This window comes from Neoarius graeffei, chromosome 2, assembly GCF_027579695.1.
Source record: "Neoarius graeffei isolate fNeoGra1 chromosome 2, fNeoGra1.pri, whole genome shotgun sequence".
NCBI lineage: Eukaryota > Metazoa > Chordata > Actinopteri > Siluriformes > Ariidae > Neoarius > Neoarius graeffei.
In genome coordinates this window covers 15,355,406-15,377,018 of record NC_083570.1, presented here as the reverse complement: position 1 = coordinate 15,377,018, position 21,613 = coordinate 15,355,406, and the positions used below count along the sequence as shown (strand labels likewise).

At 44.7% G+C, this 21,613-nt stretch overlaps 1 protein-coding gene and 1 pseudogene across 1 annotated transcript; one reads left to right on the top strand and one right to left on the bottom strand.

Moving 5' to 3' along the window:
• Positions 1 to 5,737: 5,737 nt before the first annotated feature.
• LOC132868937 (uncharacterized) lies at positions 5,738 to 12,723 on the bottom strand (annotated as a pseudogene).
• A 2,691-nt stretch (positions 12,724 to 15,414) lies between these two features.
• Positions 15,415 to 16,541, top strand: LOC132868930 (piggyBac transposable element-derived protein 3-like). The gene is made up of 2 exons (XM_060902250.1): positions 15,415 to 15,768; positions 15,904 to 16,541. The coding sequence occupies exons 1-2, from the start codon at positions 15,516 to 15,518 to the stop codon at positions 16,539 to 16,541; spliced, it is 891 nt and encodes a 296-aa protein (XP_060758233.1). The 5' UTR covers positions 15,415 to 15,515.
• Positions 16,542 to 21,613: the final 5,072 nt, after the last annotated feature.

Below are 21,613 nucleotides of genomic sequence, written 5' to 3'. Positions count from 1 at the left end.
CCTGGGGGTCTTTGTTGTTCTTGCACGGCTGCCAGCACAGGTTGGACCATGGGGTCTTTCTTTTGCTCCATTGCTAGTTCTGTCCAGCTGAAACCATCTACTGCTGCTCTGACTGCACTCTGTATGGCACCATGTGTGACAACGTCCTTCTGCCCTGGCCACAGGCATGCACGAACCTCTTCAGATCCCAGGCATATGAAGTCCTTCCCCGAGTCTTCTCCCTCCGGTTCTGTACTCACTGGGATTCTGGACAAGACATCAGCATTCGCATTTTGGCGACCGGGCTTGTAGCACACTTCGAAGTCGTATTCTGCCAGCTGAGCAGCCCAGCGCTGTTCCACTGCGCCCAGGTTCGCTGTCCCCAAATAACGCAGTGGGTTGTGGTCGGACACCACTGTGAACTTGGAGTACATCAGGTACTCCTTGAACTTTTCAGTGACTGCCCACTTAAGAGCCAGCAGTTCTAACTTGAAGGCGCTGTAGTTCTTGTCATTCTTTTCTGCTCCCCGAAGACCACGGCTGGCGAATGCTATGACATGCTCGACTCCTCCTTGCTTCTGGCTCAGCACTGCCCCCAATCCGTGAAGGCTCCCATCAGTCGTCAGGATGAAGGGCAAGTTGAAGTCAGGGTAGGCCAAGACTGGTGGGCTCATCAGGCTAAGTTTCAGCTTTTCAAAAGAACGCTGGCACTCCTCAGTCCACCTGAAGGTTCCTGCGGTCCCCATCTGGCTTGTCTTTCCCACTAGGGTGTGGAGCGGGCGGGCTAGCTGAGCGAACTTGGGGACAAACCGGCGGTAGTAGCTCATGAACCCTAGGACTTGCCTCACCTCTCTCACAGACTTGGGAGTTGGCCAGGTCTCTAGGGCTTGCACCTTCTCTCCATCCACTTGGATTCCTTCAGCGGAGATCACATGGCCCAGGAACTTAACTTCGTCTCTCAGGAGGTGGCACTTGCTGGGCTTCAGTTTGAGACCATGTTGCCTTAATCTATTAAAGACAAGTTCAAGCCTCTCACAATGGGTGTCGAAGTCATTGGAGAAGACTATCACATCATCTAAATAGATTAACAGCACCTCAAACGCCAGGTCCCCGAGTACTACGCCCATGAGCCGTTGGAAAGTGGCCGGGGCGTTGCACAATCCAAAGGGCATCCTGGACCACTCAAATAGGCCGAAGGGGGTGGTCACAGCAGTCTTTGCACGGTCAGCCTCATCCATGGCCACTTGGAAGTACCCCGAGGTTAGATCAAGGGTGGAAAACAGCCGTGCTTTTCCCAGGGCATCCAGAGACTCTTCGACGCGTGGGAGTGGGTAAGCATCTTTGCAGGTCACTTGGTTCAGTCTCCTGTAATCGCAGCAGAACCTCACGCTGCCATCCTTCTTCATCACGATCACTGCGGGGGAAGCCCAAGGGCTGCGGCTCTCCCGGAGAACTTCTTGAGAGACAAGGTCTTGGATGTGCTTTTTAAATTGCTGGAAGATCTGAGGAGGAACACGGCGGTGACGCTGTTTGATGGGTGGTGCATCTCCAGTGGGTATGTTGTGGGTGACGGAGGTAGTGTAGCCCAAATCAGAGTCATTCTTTGAGAAGACATCTTGATGCTTGGCCAACAGATCTGTCAGCTTACGGCACTGAGTACTGGACAGCCTCTGGAGGTCTACCTGGACTGGGACGGGCAGCTGGGTGGAAGGGCAGTTCTGGTCGAAGGCTGACACTGACTCCATGGCTTTGACGTGCAGAATTTCCCCTCGCTCCTCAAACTCCACTAATTCCTTGGGCAGCACTTCTTGGGGCTGGTACGCTACAGCGAGTCGGGCGCGGGGTTTTAACGTCACTGGCCTCGGGCTGGAGTTCAGGACTCGGACTGGTACACGGCCGTCAGTGGTTTTAGCCAGCACATTGGCTACCAGGAGACTCCTAGGTAGGCTTACCCCAGAGGATGCTTCCACTAACACCTGGCAGCTGGCCTTCGATGGGACTCCGCATCGGCCTTCTAAGACACGCTCGCTTAGTGGGGGAATGGTGACTTCCTGTCTCCCTGCGACTTTCACGTAGCCTATGCGTCCACACTGACTCCGAGCTCCTGCGTCCCTCCTTATGTCGGCCAGCACACGATGAACCTGGGCTTCTGTCCCTCTGTACTTGTTCATCTTCTTCAGGCCTTCCCGGTGCCCGAGGAAATCTTTCAGGTCGCTCAGCACATTCATACCTAGGATGCCCGGTAGGCCTTTCATTTCCTCTGCGTTAGGGCTGTCATCCTTGAGGACAAAAATGCATTTCCGGCCAACTGATTTGCCCATGCAGTCTACGTCTGCCTCCAGGCATCCGAGGAGAGGAATGTCCAGGCCGTTAGCTGCGGTAAGCTGTACCCAGTGGGCTGAAGACAGGTCTGACTTGTCGAAGTGCTCGTGGAAGAAGGACTCTCGGATTGTGGTCACCTCTGAGCCGGTGTCCAGCAGGCACTCAGTGAGGACACCCGCTATCGTCACCCCTACCGTTAGGCAGTTGCCAAAGGCCCCTCCCTTTAAGGCACCGGATGGCTGGGTTGCCCGGTGGCTTCGGACGGCTGGTGAGCTGGGACCTGGACATGTTGACTCTGAGTTGCCTCCCACGGCTCCTGGTGGCCCATCCTGGCGAGGTGGGGGGCGCGTTAAGTCGGCGGCTCCCCGGTTCAGCGGACAGCGTCTGCTGGTGTGCCCCGGTTCGTTACAGGTGTAGCAGATGTACTGCCCGGCCTCATCCCGCAGTGGTGGGTTCCTAGCCTTACCCTCCCTCTCGGGTGGCGCGCCATGGCCTCGGGTGCCCATCATGCGGTACAGTTCGTCCTGACGTGTTGCTATCCTCTGCATGGTGTCGTGTAGCATCTCCATGGTGAGTTGAGACGGAGACTCTCCAGTTGCCGCCGCCACGTTCACGACCCCTTTAGAGCGGGAGCTGCTCCTCATGCCCTCCACGGCTTGGTACTCTTCCTCCTCTGACCACGAGATGGCATCCTGCAGCAACTTGGAGAACTCCAGTTCCTCGCTGTCTTGAAGTCGCCGCTTCATTTCTCTCCTCAGGATGTCATCTCGGAGCCCCAGCACCAGTTGTTCCTTCAGTACCAGGTCTGCGTCCGGGACACGCTTGGGGTCTCTACGCTGGATGCCCATCAGCTTCTCCTGGAGGTCGTATGCGTATGAGCGTATAGTCTCTCCTGGCATCTGTTTCCGGTCATAGAACTCCTTTAGCCGTGTTCCTAAGGGCACCTTGTCGCCATAAGTCTCGCGCAGTGCATCGAAGATCTTCGTCACGCCCTGTTCAGTGGCTTTCACCATATACTTCACCGTCAATCTAGCCTCATCTTTAAGGTGTTGTTTGATAAATTCGGCCTGGTCCTCTGCAGGAATCTTCATCATCTGTAGAGCAGACTTCATTGACGCGATCCATTCTTCAACACCCTCCCCCCGTTTACCACTGAATTCAGGGCACTTACGCTCTCTGGGGATATACACGGTAGAAGTGGGGGGCCTGTTCATCTGCTGGTCTAGAACAGTTTTAGCTAAAGTGAGAGCCTCTTTTTGCTCAGTCCTGGCTTTCACTAGAGCTTCTGCTTGATCATTGAACTTGGCCTGCATCTCAGCAAATTGTTTTTTTAACTCTTCTAACTCAGCCATTATGTCTGAAAATTGTGTTCACTGTCAAAAACTTTTTTTTTCAATGAAAAAAAATTGGGAATCTGTATTAAAAAAAATGCTAATACGATCCTGTTCGTGACGCCAATATATGTAGCGGACGGTAGAATGGTGCCGCCGCCTTGTAGGGGTTAAACTACACTAACCTAGGGAGGACTGAACAGGAAAGGATCTGTGTCCCCCTCGCCCAGTGCCTAGTAGCCTCAGTGCTGTCGTGTGTGGCAGTAGGTGGTTCCCTGAGTAGCAGTCACTTACTTGGGGAGGGTAGAGTGGGCTCCAGGATCTGAAGGTGGTCAGGTGGCTGCCTGAAGGGTGTATGTGGTGAGTGGAGTGTGTATGGCCCAACCCGTCACCACCCCACTACTATTCCAACCCCAGCTACACAGGTGAGGCGCCCCTACCCCTAGGTTAGAATAGACTTAAATGAAAACAGTCACTAGGCCTGTAGCACAGTGTAAACAACTACTATAGCGGGGGAACTAATTGCAGTTATTTACTGGTTAAGTTAGTTACTACTCCCGTAATGATGATGATTATGGATGGTAACACCAATGTGATTTATAATTCCCCCCAAATGTATAGTACCACAGAACTAATGCCCAAACATGTATAGTTGTAATAAGTGATTGGTAATATTCATTCGAGACTCACAGTAAGAAAAGAAAATATATAAAACATCAACCACCTCAAATGAGTTTCACAGTAGGGAAAATGTATTTAACACCCAATACCTTAAATGTCTTAACATTCACTGCGGTTGGCAATCATAGCGCAACTCAGTCTGTAACATCAGTAATATATCTCATTCACATGTAAACACACAAAGACATATCTTTTGTAACTACACTAAGAGAAGGTGCTTCTTGTAACCTCAAAAAAACAAAACACCTTTAAGTTGGACGTAGGCTGTGCATAGCACGGCAAAGCATGTGTGTGTGAGTGGATGGGTGAAATGGAGGCTGGCTCAGTGGCGAGGGCAATCCCCAAAGTCTCTCCAGATACCACTGTGTGTGTGTGTGTATGTATGTCTGTGTGTGTGTGTGTGTGTGTGTGTGTGTGTGTGTAGTGGATGGGTGGAATGGAGGCTGGCTCAGTGGCGAGGACAATCCCCAAAGTCTCTCCAGACACCACTGTGTGTGTGTATGTATAGCGGCACGGGTCAACACAAGTCCAGTTCAGTTCAGTTCAGTTGACTCTGCGAGTGTTATCAGCGGTGTTGTATGTATGTGTGTGTGGGTTGTGATGTAAGTGAAGTGTAGTGCATTAATTATCCACGACCAACCAGAAGTCCCGTCGCGATGCTGGACATGGAGGGCAGGGTAAACAGTCAGCTGTCTTCTGACACAGGCTACTGAATGGCTTCGGAACGTTCGGGTGGACGGCGGCGAAGTGGCAGCTAGCGTAACGGATAGTTCAAAAACAATTTTCCAGAGCGGTCCTGGCAACGCAAATAAAACGGCTCTAGCGAGCGATAAACACGTCTAACGGATAATACGAACGTTTCTACACAACTTCACATCCGTCTTGATGTCTCTGTTGTCCTTTCTATTCGTACCCCCTTCAGTGTTTATCTTCCCGTATCATTAGCATTAGCTACACCCATTTACAACTGCCAGCGGTTCGTATTACAGTGTTATACAACAACAAAACAAACGGAGGGTGGCAAACACACCACTACCCAACCGAGACGTACTAACGTTGCACTTTTTAATTACAAAGGAACACTTACTCGACACTCAATACGAGTTTATCGATCCGTACACGTGGACTGCTCCCAGAACACACAACTTCAGCTTGCCTCTCCTGTCACTGAATCCTCCCGCCGCTCGTAAACGCTCCCTCTTGCGCTGCCCAGCGCGTTCACGAGTTTAAAGGCGCAGTAGCCCCCTTTGCTCCCGCTACAATAGTAAATTTTGATTAGGATACAAAAAAGTTTTTTTTTTTCAATGGTAGACACTTTGGAATAATGCAATGCAAAACCTTCACAAATATAGCACAAGTGTGTGTGTGTGTGTGTGTGTGTGTGTGTGTGTGTGTGTGTGTGTGTGTGTGTGCGCGTGTGTGAGTTAGTTAGTTTTGATGCTGGCATATACTGTTGTATCTCCTGATGCCTCTTGAGTGTGTGCTGCTCTCACAGGGCTGCTGTGGACTATAGTCGAGTACGTCACATCATCCTGCAGAAATACAACATAAACATTTTTACACAGACACGTGTCAGTCAACACACACATAAGCTACACATATCTAGAATGATACACACCTTTTCTTCTGCTTTCTTGCGTTTAGTTTGTGGATTTATAGCTGTGTACAGAACATCCAAATCATTCTGTAGGAAAAGAAGTTACATGAGACTCTCTCTCTCTCTCTCTCTCTCTCTCTCTCACACACACACCCACACCTCAAATGTGATGATCCTGTTATTGGGACATGGATGTGTGTATTCACCTGCTTCTTCTGCTGTGTCCTCTGTCCTGTTTGTCCATCACCGATCTCGGTCTGTCCTCGTCTCTGTGCTACAGAATGAAACCAGACAGAGTGAGACTGCAGAAGTGTGTGTGTGTGTGTGTGTGTGTGTGTGTGTGTGTGTGTGTGTGTGTGTGTGTGTGTGTGTGTACCTCTGTGTTTCCAGTACATGACTCCTCCGAGTAGCAGCAGCAGCAGCAGAACCCCAACAGCAGTACAGATGATGATGATGTTGCGAGGATTCAGGTTTGTGGGAGTCTCTGTGTGGAACAGAAGACAAGTGAAAAGGACACATGGAGGTTTGAGTTCTCCATTCTGATTGGTCAGATTAATCAACGGTGCTGAATCAGTTCTGAGCTCTGACAGAAGTGCAACTGAATATCTCAGGTTTACAGTATATTAATGCGCTCGTTCTAATACGTTATTGTATCTATAGTCATGGCTCATTCCCAGGGTGCAGTCTGGTGGACAGTTCAGATAACCTAAGACTAATTTTAAGCTTTACTTGCTTCACTAACTCACCACCTGGATCATTTTTAGAGCTTATAAAAGTTCTGTATTTATAAAGAGTAGTTTTAAGAGAGAATTCTGTTCCTGGAGATGTTACGAGAACAGGAGAACATCATGAAACTTCATCTGAAATCAACAGAAGTTAATGTAGTGTATTGATCAGTACCTGTTTCAGAGGGTACAGATGTTTTGTCATTAACCACTGGGGTTAATTTTTTTGTTGTTGTGGCACCTGCAGAAAGTGAAAGACCAGATAAAGTTAGTGTGAGATTGTTGCTGTGAGCTGATGTACTAACACACTAACAAACCCTTTTCATTCCGGTGTGTATCAGTAGTGTGTGGTACCTGGTTTGGAATGAGGTGAAGTTATTGTGGTCACTGGTGCAGATGTTGAAGGTTTTGTCGGTGCGTCTGCAAGGAGAGAGAGGTTTAATAAGTTAGAAATAAAGAGTGTGAGATGCAGCGAGTGAAGGCAGGACACAAGTGTGTAAACTCAGCGTGTCCTTTACTAAAGACAATCCAGGAATCATAGTGAGAAGTGAAAACAGGTCAGAACACAAACTCAAATAATCCATAATCATAAACACAAACACAGACGAGGGCAGAACACAGAACAGAAACTTGGCCATGGACTTGGAGGTGCTGACCCTCATCCAAGCTGCTTCACACTCAGCTGCAAACCATCTCAGCACATGCTGTAGGTCACAGATTGATGAAGCCAACAGGACCACATCATCGACAAAAAACAGAGACACGATCCTGATGCCACCAAATCGGACACCCTCCGACCCTTGACTGCGCCTCGAAATTCTGTCCATAAAAGTTATGAACAGAACCGGTGACAAAGGGCAGCCCTGGTGGAGTCCCACATGCACTGGGAACGAGTCCAACTTACTGCTGGCAATGCGAACCAAACTCCTGCTCCAGTCATACAGGGTCCGAATGGTCTGCAGCAGTCGGCCCCGAACCCCATACTCCCAAAGCACCCTCCACAGGGCACCACAAGGTCTCTACTCATATCATTGATAAGCTGTAAATGGTTTGTTTATTCACTTTATTTCATCAAACCATAGGGAGACGAGGTAGTAAACTCATGTAATAAGGACTCAGGAATAGATGACTTGCAACCACGTGATCAAAACGTGCTCGGTCATGAGCATCCGGCATGATGGTGGATATACAAAGCAACTAGGATGGCAGCCACTGAAAGTGTGTCTGTAAACAATGCTGAATTTTCTCAGTATTACCATGATTTGAACGAACAAGTGAATATTCGATACACAGAGAAGATAGATATGTATGGTTTTAACCCATATTATTTAAAAAAGTCAGACTTTTCTGAAGATAAGACGCTTCTACCAACCATCAAGTATGAATACAGGTCATTTCGTCCAAAGCCTTTTTCATACACCCTCTCAACTATTTTATATTTCAGGTATTTGTTTATTAAAAAAAAGGAGGAATTCTCAATGGAATTTGACCAAAGCAAAACACATTTTTGTAAAGCAAATGAGTGCCATCGTATGTGCGCTTCGACACTAAAGAGCATACTAAGGGGGGTAGCCATGTCAGCGCGTGCCACTTGCTGACCCTGGGATGAGTTAACTCCCTTGTCATTGCAGGCTGCTCACTTGCATGTCTTTGTTTCCAGCTGGATCATATTAAATCTTCAGGCGCAGAGCAGTGCTCTTGCAGGGGATTTGTTCGTGAACACTGGGCCAAGGCGTGGGCCTACCAGCCCAAGACCATACTCTTTTGAAGGGGGAGGCTTAGAGGGAAGTGCCTGTAAAATTTGGCTTCGCTATGAGCTCCACTGGCTGAATTATTAATTTTTAAAGCCGGCTGGATCATGTTAAATCTTTCGGCAGCGCTCTCACGGGCCTTTTATTTGCAAACCCCAGAATATCTGAAATATACTGTAAAATAATTGATAGTGCGTATGAAAAATGCTTTCGACTGGATGTCTTAACGATTGGACGAAAAAGAAACCTTTATTTGTCACATGCACACTTCAAGCACAGTGAAATTCATCCTCTGCATTTAACCCATCTGAAGCAGTGAACACACGCACCCAGAGCAGTGGGCAGCCACACCAGAGCACCCGGGGAGCAGTCATGGGTTAGGTACCTTCCTTAAGGGCACCTCAGCCCAAGGCTGCCTCACATCATCCTAACTGCATGTCTTTGGACTGTGGGGGAAACCGGAGCACCTGGAGGAAACCTACACAGACACGGGGAGAACATGCAAACTCCACACAGAAAGGCCCTCGCCGGCCGCTGGGTTCGAACCCGGAACCTTCTTGCTCTGAGGTGACCGTGCTGACCACTACACGACCGTGCCACCGATAAAGTGTCCTGATCCCCTCGTCTCCTCTCCATACTAAGCCTAAGCGTTTCCTCGCCCTCTTTCCGAATCATGGACGGAATTCTAAAAAATTGGAACATGCCACAGTCACGAGTACTGTTGTGACTAGAGTTGAGCCGGATACTCGGCTGAAACGAGTATCCGGTACGGATAAAGCACTTTTGCCGAGTACGAGTATTATACAAGTAATACGAGTCAATATCTGTGCTCGGCCTGAATGAAAATCCTCACAGAGCATCACAGCGCCCCTCCCCTACACACACTGCTCTGCTCACTCACACACACACTCACACTCCCCCCCCCCCCCCCCCTTACTCACTCTCACTCACACACACACACACACACACACACACCTGGTGTGGAAATAAAAAAAATAAAAAAGAACCAAAATATAAAAAAAAAAAATCACACTGATCATAAAAAAAATTAAAAGTTAAAAAAAGAAAGTTATGTTGAGTATGAAAACTCTTGTTCATTACATTTCATTTTATAATTGCAACCGTATGTGTTGTATTCATTGTTGCAAAACTTGTTCTGTAAATAGTTCATTTGCTATCGTGATCAAAACCATTGATCTGAAGCTCAATGCTGATGCTGTCCTGTAAATAGTTTTCTAATCAGCAATAAATATAACAATTTCTGATCAACCCATATCAATTGCATGCTTAAAATAACATACTGGTTAAAGCCCCGCCCGTTTCAAGACAACCAGACCCACTTCTGGGTTAAATCCCGCCCACTTCCAGGTTAGGCCCACTCCGAGTACGGATAAAGATAATTCATATGGTTAACAGATACAGATAATGCTGTACTCGCTCATCCCTAGTTGTGACCACAACCGTAAAATACAGCACAAAGATATGGCATAGCTAAAAGAACGCTTAAAGGAGTGGAAAAACAGAGAGAGTTGTGCATGCGTGATTGTTTTTTATAGAATGTCGCTTGACCCTGCATTTGTATATCCACCAACATGACTGACATCCGGGTTTCTATTTTGCTTTGACGTCACTTGCAAGTCAAGGATATATGCCGAGCAAAAAAGAATGTGAAAGTGATGAAAGAGAGCAAAACAAAGTGATAATGAATTCTTCCTCCAGTTCCATCAGGTAACAGGTGATATAAGGACAGGATTGTGTCTGAGGGTGTCTGTGCAGAGGAAGATGGAGTCCACTGATGAAACTGATCAATGGGAGTAAAGTTGTTTACAATCATCTGTGTGACACAAATTTATTTATTCTGGCAAATGTGGTGGAAAGTGAAGCTAAAATACAGAAATGTGTATCTCTAAAATTTTATTTAATTTTAAAAATAGAAAAGGAAAGCGCACCAGCATTACTCAGAATACATCAGTTCTGATAGCGTTTACAATACAGGACCAAGAACATTACAATATCATGTGAGGAAAAAAATACAATGTGCCTCGTTTTTAATGTTGTAAATATTGTGAAAGTGAAGCAGGCTTCAAAAGCATGTAAGTGTCTGATATAAAACTGTAAATGATACACTTTTAAATCTAAACACACATTGTGATTTAGTTAAAATATTATTCAGCATCAAATGGAAAGCTGAAAGTCTAAAAGGGCTGAAAAGAACAAATTGTGAATGAAAATGAAGCGACAGTATTTAGAGAAGTGTTTTTAAGCAAGACTATTTCTGAACAACTCTCTTTATTAATTTATTGATGGATCAGCTCATTGAGTTCTCAACTACAGACTCACTGCTCCATCTCCATCAGCTCTGCTGTAATGAACTGTATCAGGACCTGGAGAGTAAAATACACAAGAAAAGCTCAGTTCATGCACCTGAAATTTTTGGGACGTGGATGATAAATTTCCACAAAGAGCCGGAAAGTGTTTGTACCTTTCTTTCTGGTGGTGTAATAGACCACAGCCACGATAATGTGCAGAAAGAACACAGTCACTACGGTGAAGGGGACGTAGGGAAGATGCTCTGGAGAGACATCAGTATCAGTCAGAACTTTACCTTAACACTGTATTCAGATTTAATTTCAATTTTTAAGACAATCCAGGAATTGTAGTGAAAAGTGAAAGCGGGTCAGAACACAAACTCGGATAATCCATCGTCATCAACACAAATGAGGAGCAGAACACGGAACAGAAACTTTTCACATCTGATTCTTACATTTTATTTCTGAGTTTATGTTGCACTTTTCCTCTATTTCTTTATATTTCTTTACTTTAGCTACATGCTGTAGTCCACTTCACACATGATTTATATACAGAAGGTCATTTTACCTCTTACTGTGAGATGGACGTCTGAGATTCTGTTCCTGGTCTCACACCTGTACCGTCCTCCATCCTCTACAGTCAGGTGTGATATGAGCAGAGAGAGATTTCCTGGAAGATGATCATTAAAGAGCTGAACTCTGTCTGTGTAGAGGTTTGTCTGGTCCTTTGGGAAGATTTCTTTGGAATCAGAACCATTTAAAAACGTCCATGTGAAAGTGTGTGGTTTGGCTTGTAGTTCAGAGCAGGAGCAGGGCAGAACGACAGACTGTCCCACATATCCAGTCATATACACTGTCTGTAGATTCAGTGTGCAACCTGGAGAATGAACAAACAACAACATATTGCATCGCTGTTACAACATCAGATTAATCTGTCATGAGATTTTCACTGAAGTAGCATTTGTGAATAAAAATGAGTCCTTTACCTTTAACAGTGAATCCGAAGGTTCTGTATTGGCTCCCTTTAACACTACACCTTTAATCTTCTCCATCCTCTTCAGTCAGGTTTGATATGAGCAGAGAGAGATTTCCTGAAGAGCGATCATTAACCAGCTGAAATCTCTCTTTGTACTACTGCTCACTCTCAGGAGATATCTTTACCCATTTCTTTTCATTTGTTGCCTATTTCTCCCATGTGAATGTCTCAGGTGTGGTGTGGAGGTCAGTGCAGGAGCAGGGCAGCAGTACTGAGCCTCCTGTGTATGCATTGATTTCTATGGTCCTGCACCATAACTTATTGCATCTTGTCAATGACTTACTTTATCTGCCTGTGACAGGGGAGAAAGCAAGGACAACCCCAGAGAAGACAAAAAGGAAAAAAGCGGTAGGAGAGACAGAGCTGCGACCGAACAGTGAAACCAGTTCTGGTGAGGATAACAATTCCCCCTGCTATGAACTAAGATACAACCTGAGAACCGGAAACAGAAAGAATGTGATACCTACCAGCGAACCTACCTATGTTCCACGGAGGAATTCAGCTCCTGCTGAATCCAGTCACATAGCCAGTTCGGGAAAACCTTGGAAAGGAAAGAGAATTAAGACACACAAAGGAGACACCTGTAAAACTGACACATGGACAAGGAGGAACCGAACAAGAGAGGTCTGACGAACAAAGCATGGAACCTGACTGTTTCGGTGAAGAGGAGGAAAATGTGAGTGATGTGGAGTCAGGCGTCAGTCACGCACCAGCCATGGAGAATGAAAGTGGAACTGGGCAGCCCGTTCCAGAAGAGACTCATGTTGGGCCAGACCTGGCCCCACATCCAGATGGATAAACACTCAGAAGGTCCACTGTAGATAGGTGACCAGCAGCACTGTTCACCTACAATGCTTTAGGCCAGCCTTCACTTCATGTTCAACCATCAGTCAACAGTGCAGAGGTTTATGAGGCGCCACACATGACACTTTTGAACATGCCACCATACACTTCAACACCTTACTCTCTTCCAATAGCACATCGCATTCCATCATCCTACCTGCTACCACCATGCACATGGCTAGTATTTTATAACATGCCTTTTTACACTTGCTAAGAGATTCAGAAGGGGCAAGGATAGCATTGAGAGTTGTGATATTGAGTAAATGAGTTAAAGGTGGTAAAATGTCAGGAGCCTTTTTTTTTGGGGGGGGGGGGGGAGTGTGTGACACCCACAAATGTATGGTCACAATTGTTGAGTTGTTTGAATTGTTGTGTATTTTTCTATGAAAAAGGCCAGATTTAAATGTGTTTTCTATATGGGTTTTAGTAAGGTGCGTTTCCCCAACTCTACCACAAGAGGGAGTATCACCAAAATTGAGCGCTAGTTGTAGTAAGCTGCGCCAGGCTAACATTCCTCAGAGAGGACTGCCTGCTGAACCAACACAACTGACGACTCTTGTCCGTACTTTTACTGCACAACACGTTAGTAATGTGTGTTAATTTACCACAATGTATCCTGAAGGACTTATAAAGTCTTTGTGATTGTTGTTTGAGTAAAGTTTAAGATAGAAAATGGGGTGTTGGGAACTTTAAGGGACACAGAGTTTTCTTTACTGTGGGAAACAATTAAACAAAATGGCGGCCGTACTGTTGATGTTTTCATTTGGTTGTATAGAGATCTTGCAGTCACGTGACCGGAAAGTACACAACCGCCATCTTGTCGGTCAAAAACACCGCTGAATACTGCTGCACTCGTGTACAGAATGGATCAATTTCAAACGATGGACTACACGGCTCATTTTTCTAATGAACAGATAACTAGATATATGTCTAAAATAAACGATCTACAGATTGTGACCCTTATGGCTTACCGGACGGCGTTTTCACGACCGGATTTTGAACTGCCAGCGGAATACCCGGACGTGTATAATTACCTCATTAACTTTCCCTCGCTGTTCAGTGGTGAAGCACTGCGTGCTTATAAATCTCTGGACAGTTATCTTTACAGAAATTCAGGATTTGTCAGCGACTCAGATGTGGCATCTTGTAAACAAGAATCCTCATTGGATGGGTAAGTCACTTAAGTATTGAGTATAGCACTGACCAGCCGATTATAGAATAGAATAAGGTAATTCCAGCTGTAATTCCAAATCGTCCGTCTTGTTTACATGGATCTGGCGTCGGAGAGGTAGAGGCTTGGCAGTGGAGATTTGAGTGGCTGTTTTCTGAGCTTAGTCAACAGGCCGGCTCTGCCTGCAGCCTCGCTTTTGCTTCCGCTCCCGGCACCGCCTCCTTCGCTTTGCTTCCGATAACAATCCACGGAGACCCCGCTGGTCTTGCTATCTCGTCCGGAATGTTTTTTTGTTTTTTTCTCGTCCGGAATGTTGTGCATGCGATGGAAATCGCTACAAACCGTCATTTTCTGCTGGAAACCAATGTCCAGTAAGTCCATACGGTTGTAGTGGATACTGAAGTCCGGTACAGATGAACAACATGCAAAAATACACACAAAAAACATAAAAAATGTGCACAGGTAGGGAGAGCTTGTAGCCGCAGCCGTTGTAGTAGAATTGTATATAGTAGGGTTTTCCAGAAGAAAAGGTAGAAGTAAAAGCAGAAGTAGAACCAGAAGTAGAAGGCGGAATATGGCGTTTGACCGACAAAATGGCGTCTGTCACAATCTGGATCGGCTGTGACGTCACATGCAAGTGCTCCATACTGTAGAGCTCCTGAGCATTTCTATTTCATTTCATTAATTTGATTTAGACTAAAATTGTTAATTGATTGTACTGTGTTGATAAGTTAAAAATGTTCAATCTTATATTTTTGTATGGTTAAAAGACTGGCGTTTGTTACTGGGAAGTCTGCATCATTGTGTAAAAATTGTGTAAAAGTGTTCAGGCATACAGTAGGATAGGAAAGCTATGTCAAGCAAGCTGTAGAAACAGTCAGTGCGTTTACATGCACATAGAGAAAATCGAATTTCTGCCGTAGCTCGACTGAAATTGAAGTTCTAAATGCCATGTCAACACCTTAGCTCGGCTGAAATCGAACCGAACTGGATTTCTCGTAATCGAGCTACGCGACCTAGATTATGCGATTGTAGCCGAGCTACTTGGTGCATGTAAACCCTATCGAGCTACGTAGTCGAGCTACTTACTTCAGCACTGCCCCTTCCGGGAGTGACGAGTGACGAGACCACAAGCGGGAAACACAACAGCCTTGGTCGGCATGACAACAGTAGTGAGTTGAGAAATACACACACTGCAATTTAAACAAGGTCGAAGTAAAATTCATCAGCTTTGAATCATATAGTCTAGTATATGCTCATATAATGTGTTCTTCTTGTGAACACGGAACTGATAACTTTGTTTATACTCTTGAATAGCTCTTCTTCATGACGACAACCGGAAGTGTACCAACACGATGGGGCGTGTAGCGCCACCTGTGGCTTGGGTGCACAATGTACCTCACACAATAGCTCGATTTCCTTGTGTGCATGTAGGATTGGATTTCTCTGGCACCCCTGCTGGGACCCTTAGCTCGATTACCGACAGTAGCTCGATTTGGATGTGCATGTAAACGCACTGAGTGTTGTATCACGGGTGGGATATCTTTTGAGGCTGGTTGAAGCAGCATGGGGAAAATGTGTGTTTGAGGCCAAGTTTACATTAGACCGTATCTGTCTCGTTTTCTTCGCGGATGCACTGTCCGTTTACATTAATAGATGCATAAGTGGGGTCCAAACGGACCCCAGTGGTAGTTTTGTTGCAAAATCTTTGTCATTTTACATTTATATTGTCTAACCTTCCATGTATTCCTCAAATAGGGTGTTTTTGATATGTTCTCATTTGGATTTGTATGTATAGTTTTTTTTCTTTTAAGTTATTTTATATTTTGTATCAATACCCAACTTTTCCATAAGTGGGGTCCAAACGGACCCCAAGCATTTTATATGGAGTTTCGGTTGATATCCCTAGGAACTTTTTATTTTTGTCACCTCTGGTTGTCAGGAATACATTTGTTGCCGATCAACACATCTACTGCTTACATTCTCACCACCCTGAAGAGCATTTTTACTCACCAACACACATGTAAGTATTATCATCAGTTTTATTCGCCATACAATAGTCCTAAAATGTTAACTTATTTTCAACATCAATGAATCTTGTGTGATTGTGTTGTTACTGCATACTTATGTTGTTCTATACTTATTTTTATTACACTAGCTTACTGTGCTAACAGTAAAGTACGGCTTCCAAACTGCAACCTCAATGATGAGAAAACCTTGAAGAAAAAGGGAAGAGGGACATTTGATGTCAGAGTGGAGGAGAACCACAACATTTGTGCTGTGACATGGTACGACACCCGTCAGGTGACACTTGTGTCATCCTTTACTGGCCCAGAACCAGTGGAAAAGGTTAAACGTTGGGACAAAACTGCCAAAACATTTGTGGAAGTTCAGAGGCCTAACATCGTGGCGACCTACAACAAAAACATGGGGGGAGTGGATTTGCTGGACTCATTTGCGGCCAAGTACAAGTTTCCTCTCAAGTCCCATCGTTGGTACATCTACATCTTCTGGCACACAATTATTCTAGCTGTGATCAACGCTTGGCTCCTGTACAAACGGGACTGCAAGGCCTGGGCTATTCCAAAGAAAGAGATCCTGATCAGGAGACGGTTTCAGGCCCAGTTGGCATCCTCCCTTATCCTGACTGGCACATCTGTCCCAGTGCCAAAGCGAGGGCGGCCATCCTCAAGCCCTATGAGTTCTCCAGCTGCTCGGCCCTCTAAGAGGAGAAATGCACACCCACCAAGTGATGTCTGCAAAGACATGACTGGGCATTTCCCCCATCAGAGCTGATGGGGGAAGGTGCAAACAGTGTGCTAATGGCTACACTAACACTGTTTGTATGAAGTGTGATGTCCGCCTTTGTTTTTCAGAACAAAGAAAATGCTTTTTGGACTACCATAGGTAAAGAAGGGAGATGTAAAAATGCATCTTAAGTTTGTTTTCAGATTTGTACATACAGCATTCATCCAGTGTTTTTAAAGAGTGGAAATTACTTTTTTTGAATAAATTACTTGTCATAAAACAATATAACATGTCTGACTATTATTGTTGTTGTTTGTTGTGAAGATACAATCACTTCTGTGACCCTTTATCAGCAGGAAAGTGAAGACAAACACACCCAGATCATTTACAGTGTGTGAATGATGCCAGTGAAATTCTGCTACCTACCCTTGAGAGCCAACGTTGTAATTTTACAACATTTCCCCAAAAAGTTGCTAAAATGTCAAAATTAAAAAAGAAACACAATTTTTGCATCAGAGCCTTCCTAGAACAACATATATTAGGTTGAAAAAAATTTTTTAGACTTTTTTTCTATATTTGGGTGTTAAGGGGATAAGTAAGCATGTAAATAAAGTGCATGAGAACATCATACAACATCATACTGTTGTCATTGTGTCATTACTGTTTCTCTCATCATTCTCTCCACTGGAGAATGTTATCCTCTGAGATACCGCTATACGGATGAGCACACACACACACACACACACAAATTCAACTGTACATGTACAGACATACAAAAATAAACAAACAACAAATTCACACAAAACAAACACAAACAAACAAAGTGGTGAATGAACATGTCAAATATCAAAATATGGCATTAACAATCAACTCTGAACAACATAAAATCAGTTTTCACTCAAAAATGCCCTAATTCCAATTGGGGTCATTTTGGACCCCACTCATGGAAGAGTGTAGGTCTGGTCGTCCATGCATCTAAGGGTTAATACGCGTGGAAACGCCGGGAAACGGGAATCCGCCAGGGTCCACGTATTCAATCTAGATCGTGTCTGGTCCGGTGCTGTGTAAACATTGAGAATACGCGGATACGCTGTGCTGAGCTCTAGCTGGCGTTGTCATTGGACAACGTCACTGTGACATCCACCTTCCTGATTCGCTGGCGTTGGTCATGTGACGCGACTGCTGAAAAACGGCGCGGACTTCCGCCTTGTATCACCTTTCATTAAAGAGTATAAAAGTATGAAAATACTGCAGATACTGATGCAAATACTGCCCATTGTGTAGTTATGATTGTCTTTAGGCTTGCCATCCTTCCACTTGCAAGTGGTAAGTGACGCGCGTGCCCGATATGCACTGCGATCACACACACAGCGGCTCAGTCCCAAATCACTGCTTGTGCACTTCACTCGCGCGCTCTGTGAGCTGCGCAGGGCCGGAGTGCGCACCCTCCAGAGGGCACTCGCTGTTCAGGGCGGAGTGATTTGGAGCGCAGGATGCCTGCAGAGCCGAGCGTATCCGTGTATTGGCGTTGCTATGTGCACGCGAATCGTGTATTGGCGTTGCTGTGTGTACACTAATCGTTTTAAAAACGTTAATCTGATGATCCGCTGATACTGATTTAATATTTATTGGGTTTTTCCACAGAGAACAACTCACAGTGCAACACAATAATCATCATTTTACACACTTTAATACAAACTTGAAAAAGATGTCAGAACAAGTTCACCAAGGAGAGAAAGATGAAGTGAAAACCGGGAAGAGAGAGAGTTTTGACAGAGGAAGAAAAGGAAAGAAGCGATGAAAGAGCAAGAGACGGGCAAAGAAATCTTTCACAAGAAAAGCGACAAGCTGAAAGAGAAAGAAAATGGTTAAAAAATGAATGAATAGAAATGAGTTGTAGGAATTTAATTCTAAATAGTGATGTTGATTTTGAAATCACTGCGAAATCCTTCGGGATCTGACAAGTTGCTCTGAATCCACTCAGTGTTTTCATGAATCGTGTCTCTTTTGTTTTCAAAACATTTTCCTATTCCCCCCCCCCCCCCCCCCCCCCCCCCGTCACCCACCCACGAAACCCCTCTATCTGACCCAAGTAGTACAGTCCCTCGGTTCCTCCTAAACCCGTAAGTAGCAGAGTTTGAATGCCGGTGAGTAAAGTGAATACGGAAATGTCATCACAAAGTTTTACCCAATAAATGAGTGTGTACATTTGCATTTCTTGATATTAGCCAAAGTGAACACAGATGAGAGATGTAAATGACAATGAGCATTTTGACCGAGACATGACAAACATTTGGGATCCAAAAATGCTGCTAGGCCTTTCCCCGCTCTCCCCACAGCACAGTTGGGGAGAGCATTTCACAGCATGAAAATGAAGTGATGGCAAACAGTGATTAATGCCGAGCAGGGCTTATGAAACCAGTTATACTGATCAATTCAAACGGTCTGGACAAGGAAAGAAAACAGCAATACACTAGCGACAGGTCAGCTGATGGTAAAGTGGTGGCAAAAGGCTGCCTGCGCACTGCGCATGCTCCCTTAGCTTAGCTTTAAAGGTCATAGGCAAGGGTCGGAGGCGAAACGTAGAATATCAACTTTACTGTCTAGAAGAACGGCCCAAAAAGCGAATTCAATCTTCCTAGTGTCTAATTTGCACCCTAAAATTGAATAAAACGCTTAAAATATACTGTTTTGCCCAATTTCCGAAGGTTTGTTTACATCTCACTTATGCGCACTTTCACCGCCAGGGGGCTGTCATCGTGACGTCATTTAAGGCAAACAGACTGGGAGCAGCTCTGTGTTTACCTGCGAACCGAGCACACGTGTACAGACTTGGGTCGTGAGAGGTTGTGTAAAATGTCTGATGGCGATTTTGAAGTAGGAACTGTCCAAATTGAATATCGAGAGGTGAAACCATATACTAGTGCATCTCAAAAAATTAGAATATTGTGAAAAAGTTCAATATTTTCCATCAGTTATTTAAGAAAGTGAAAATGTTATATATTATAGACTCATTACACATAAACTAAAATGTTTCAAGCATTTTTCTATTTTAATTTTAATCAGTATGTCATACAGTACAAAAACATAAAAAAAAATCTCAAAATATTAGAATATTTAATTTCGAGTTTGAGTAAAACAGTATGAACACAGTGTATCTCTCAGTGTAGTTCAGTACACACAACCACAATCATGGGGAAGACTGCTGACTTGACTGTTGTCCAGAAGATGATCAGTCAGTGCGTTTACATGCACATAGAGAAAATCGAATTTCTGCCGTAGCTCGTCTGAAATCGAAGCTCTAAATGGCATGTAAACACCTTAGCTAGGCTGAAATTGAATCGAACTTGATTTCTTGCAATCGAACTGCACGACCTAGATTATGCGATTTTTGCCGAGCTACTTAGTGCATGTAAACCCTATCGAGCCACACAGTCCAGCTACTTGCTTCAGCACTGCCCCTTCCGGAAGTGACAAGTGACGAGACTACAAGCGAGAAACACAACACCCTCGGTCGGAAAAAAAAAAAACAGCCTCGGTCGGCATGACTCTTCACCTTAGCTGCCCACTTTATTAGGAACACTTCTGTTCATACATACAAACTACAAACACTCTTCTTAGAGTTTATTTTTTAAAAGGGACAGTGTACAAATTAAACATTATCCTTGTGGTAAGGACAGATGTCTGTATCAGGTTATAGCAGTACATGCTAATTTCCGCCTGTAGTCACTTTGTTTATGCTCTTGAATAGCTCTTCTTCATGACGACAACTGGAAGTGTACCAACACGATGGGGCGTGTAGCTCCACCTGTGGCTCAGGTGCACAATGCACCTCATAACAATAGCTCGATTTAAACACTGTGCATGTAGGATTGGATTTCTCTGGCACCCCTGCTGGGACCCTTTGCTCGATTACTGACAGTAGCTCGATTTGGATGTACATGTAAACATAGTGACTGATGCCCTCCACAAGGAGGGTAAGCCACAAAAGGTCATTGCTGAAAAGGGTGGCTGGAAAAGGTGCACAAGCAACAGGGATGGCTGCAGTCTTGAGAGGATTGTCAAGAAAGTTGATTCAAGAACTTGGGAGAGCTTCACAAGGAGTGGACTGAGGCTGGTGTCAGTGTATCAAGACCCATCACGAACAGACATCTTCAAGAAAGGGGATACAACTTTCGCATTCCTAATATCAAGCTGCTCCTGAGCCAGAGACAATGTCAGAAGTGTCTTATCTGGGCTAAGGAGAGAAATAAATGGACTGTTGCTCAGTGGTCCAAAGTCCTCTTTTCAGATGAAAGTACATTTTGCATTTAATTTGGAAATCACGGTTCTAGAGTCTGGAGGAAGAGTGGAGAGGCACAGAATCCAAGGTGTTTGAAGCCCAGTGTGAAGTTTCCACAGTCTGTGATTTGGGGTGCCATGTCATCTGCTGGTGTTGGTCCACTGTATTTTATCAAGTCCAAAGTCAACACAGTCATCTACCGGGAGATTTTAGAGCACTTCATGCTTCCATCTGCTGACGAGCTTTTTGGAGATGCTGATTTCCTTTTCCAGCAGGACTTAGCACCTACCCACAGTGCCAAAACTACTACCAAATGGTTTGCTGACCATGATATTACTGTGTTTGATTGGCTAGCCAACTTGCCTGACCTGAACCACATAGAGAATCTATGGGGTATTGTCAAGAGGAAGATGAGAACACCCGACCCAAAAATACAGATACACTGAAGGCCACTATCAAAGCAACCTGGGCTTCAATAACACCTCAGCAGTGCCACAGACTGATCACCTCCATGCCACACCGCATTGATACAGTAATTCATGGTAAAGGAGCCCCAACCAAGTATTGAGTGTATAAATGAATATACTTTTCAGAAGTTGGACATTTCTGTATTGTAAATCCTTTTTTTGATTGATCTTAGGGAATATTCTAATAATTTGAGATACTGGATTTCTGATTTTCATGAGCTATAAGCCATAATCATCAAAATTAAAACAAAAAAGGCTTTAAATATTTCACTTTACATGTAATGAATATAGAATATATGAAAGTTTACCTTTTTGAATTAAATTATGAAAAAAAGGAACTTTTTCATGGTATTTAAATTTTTTGAGATGCA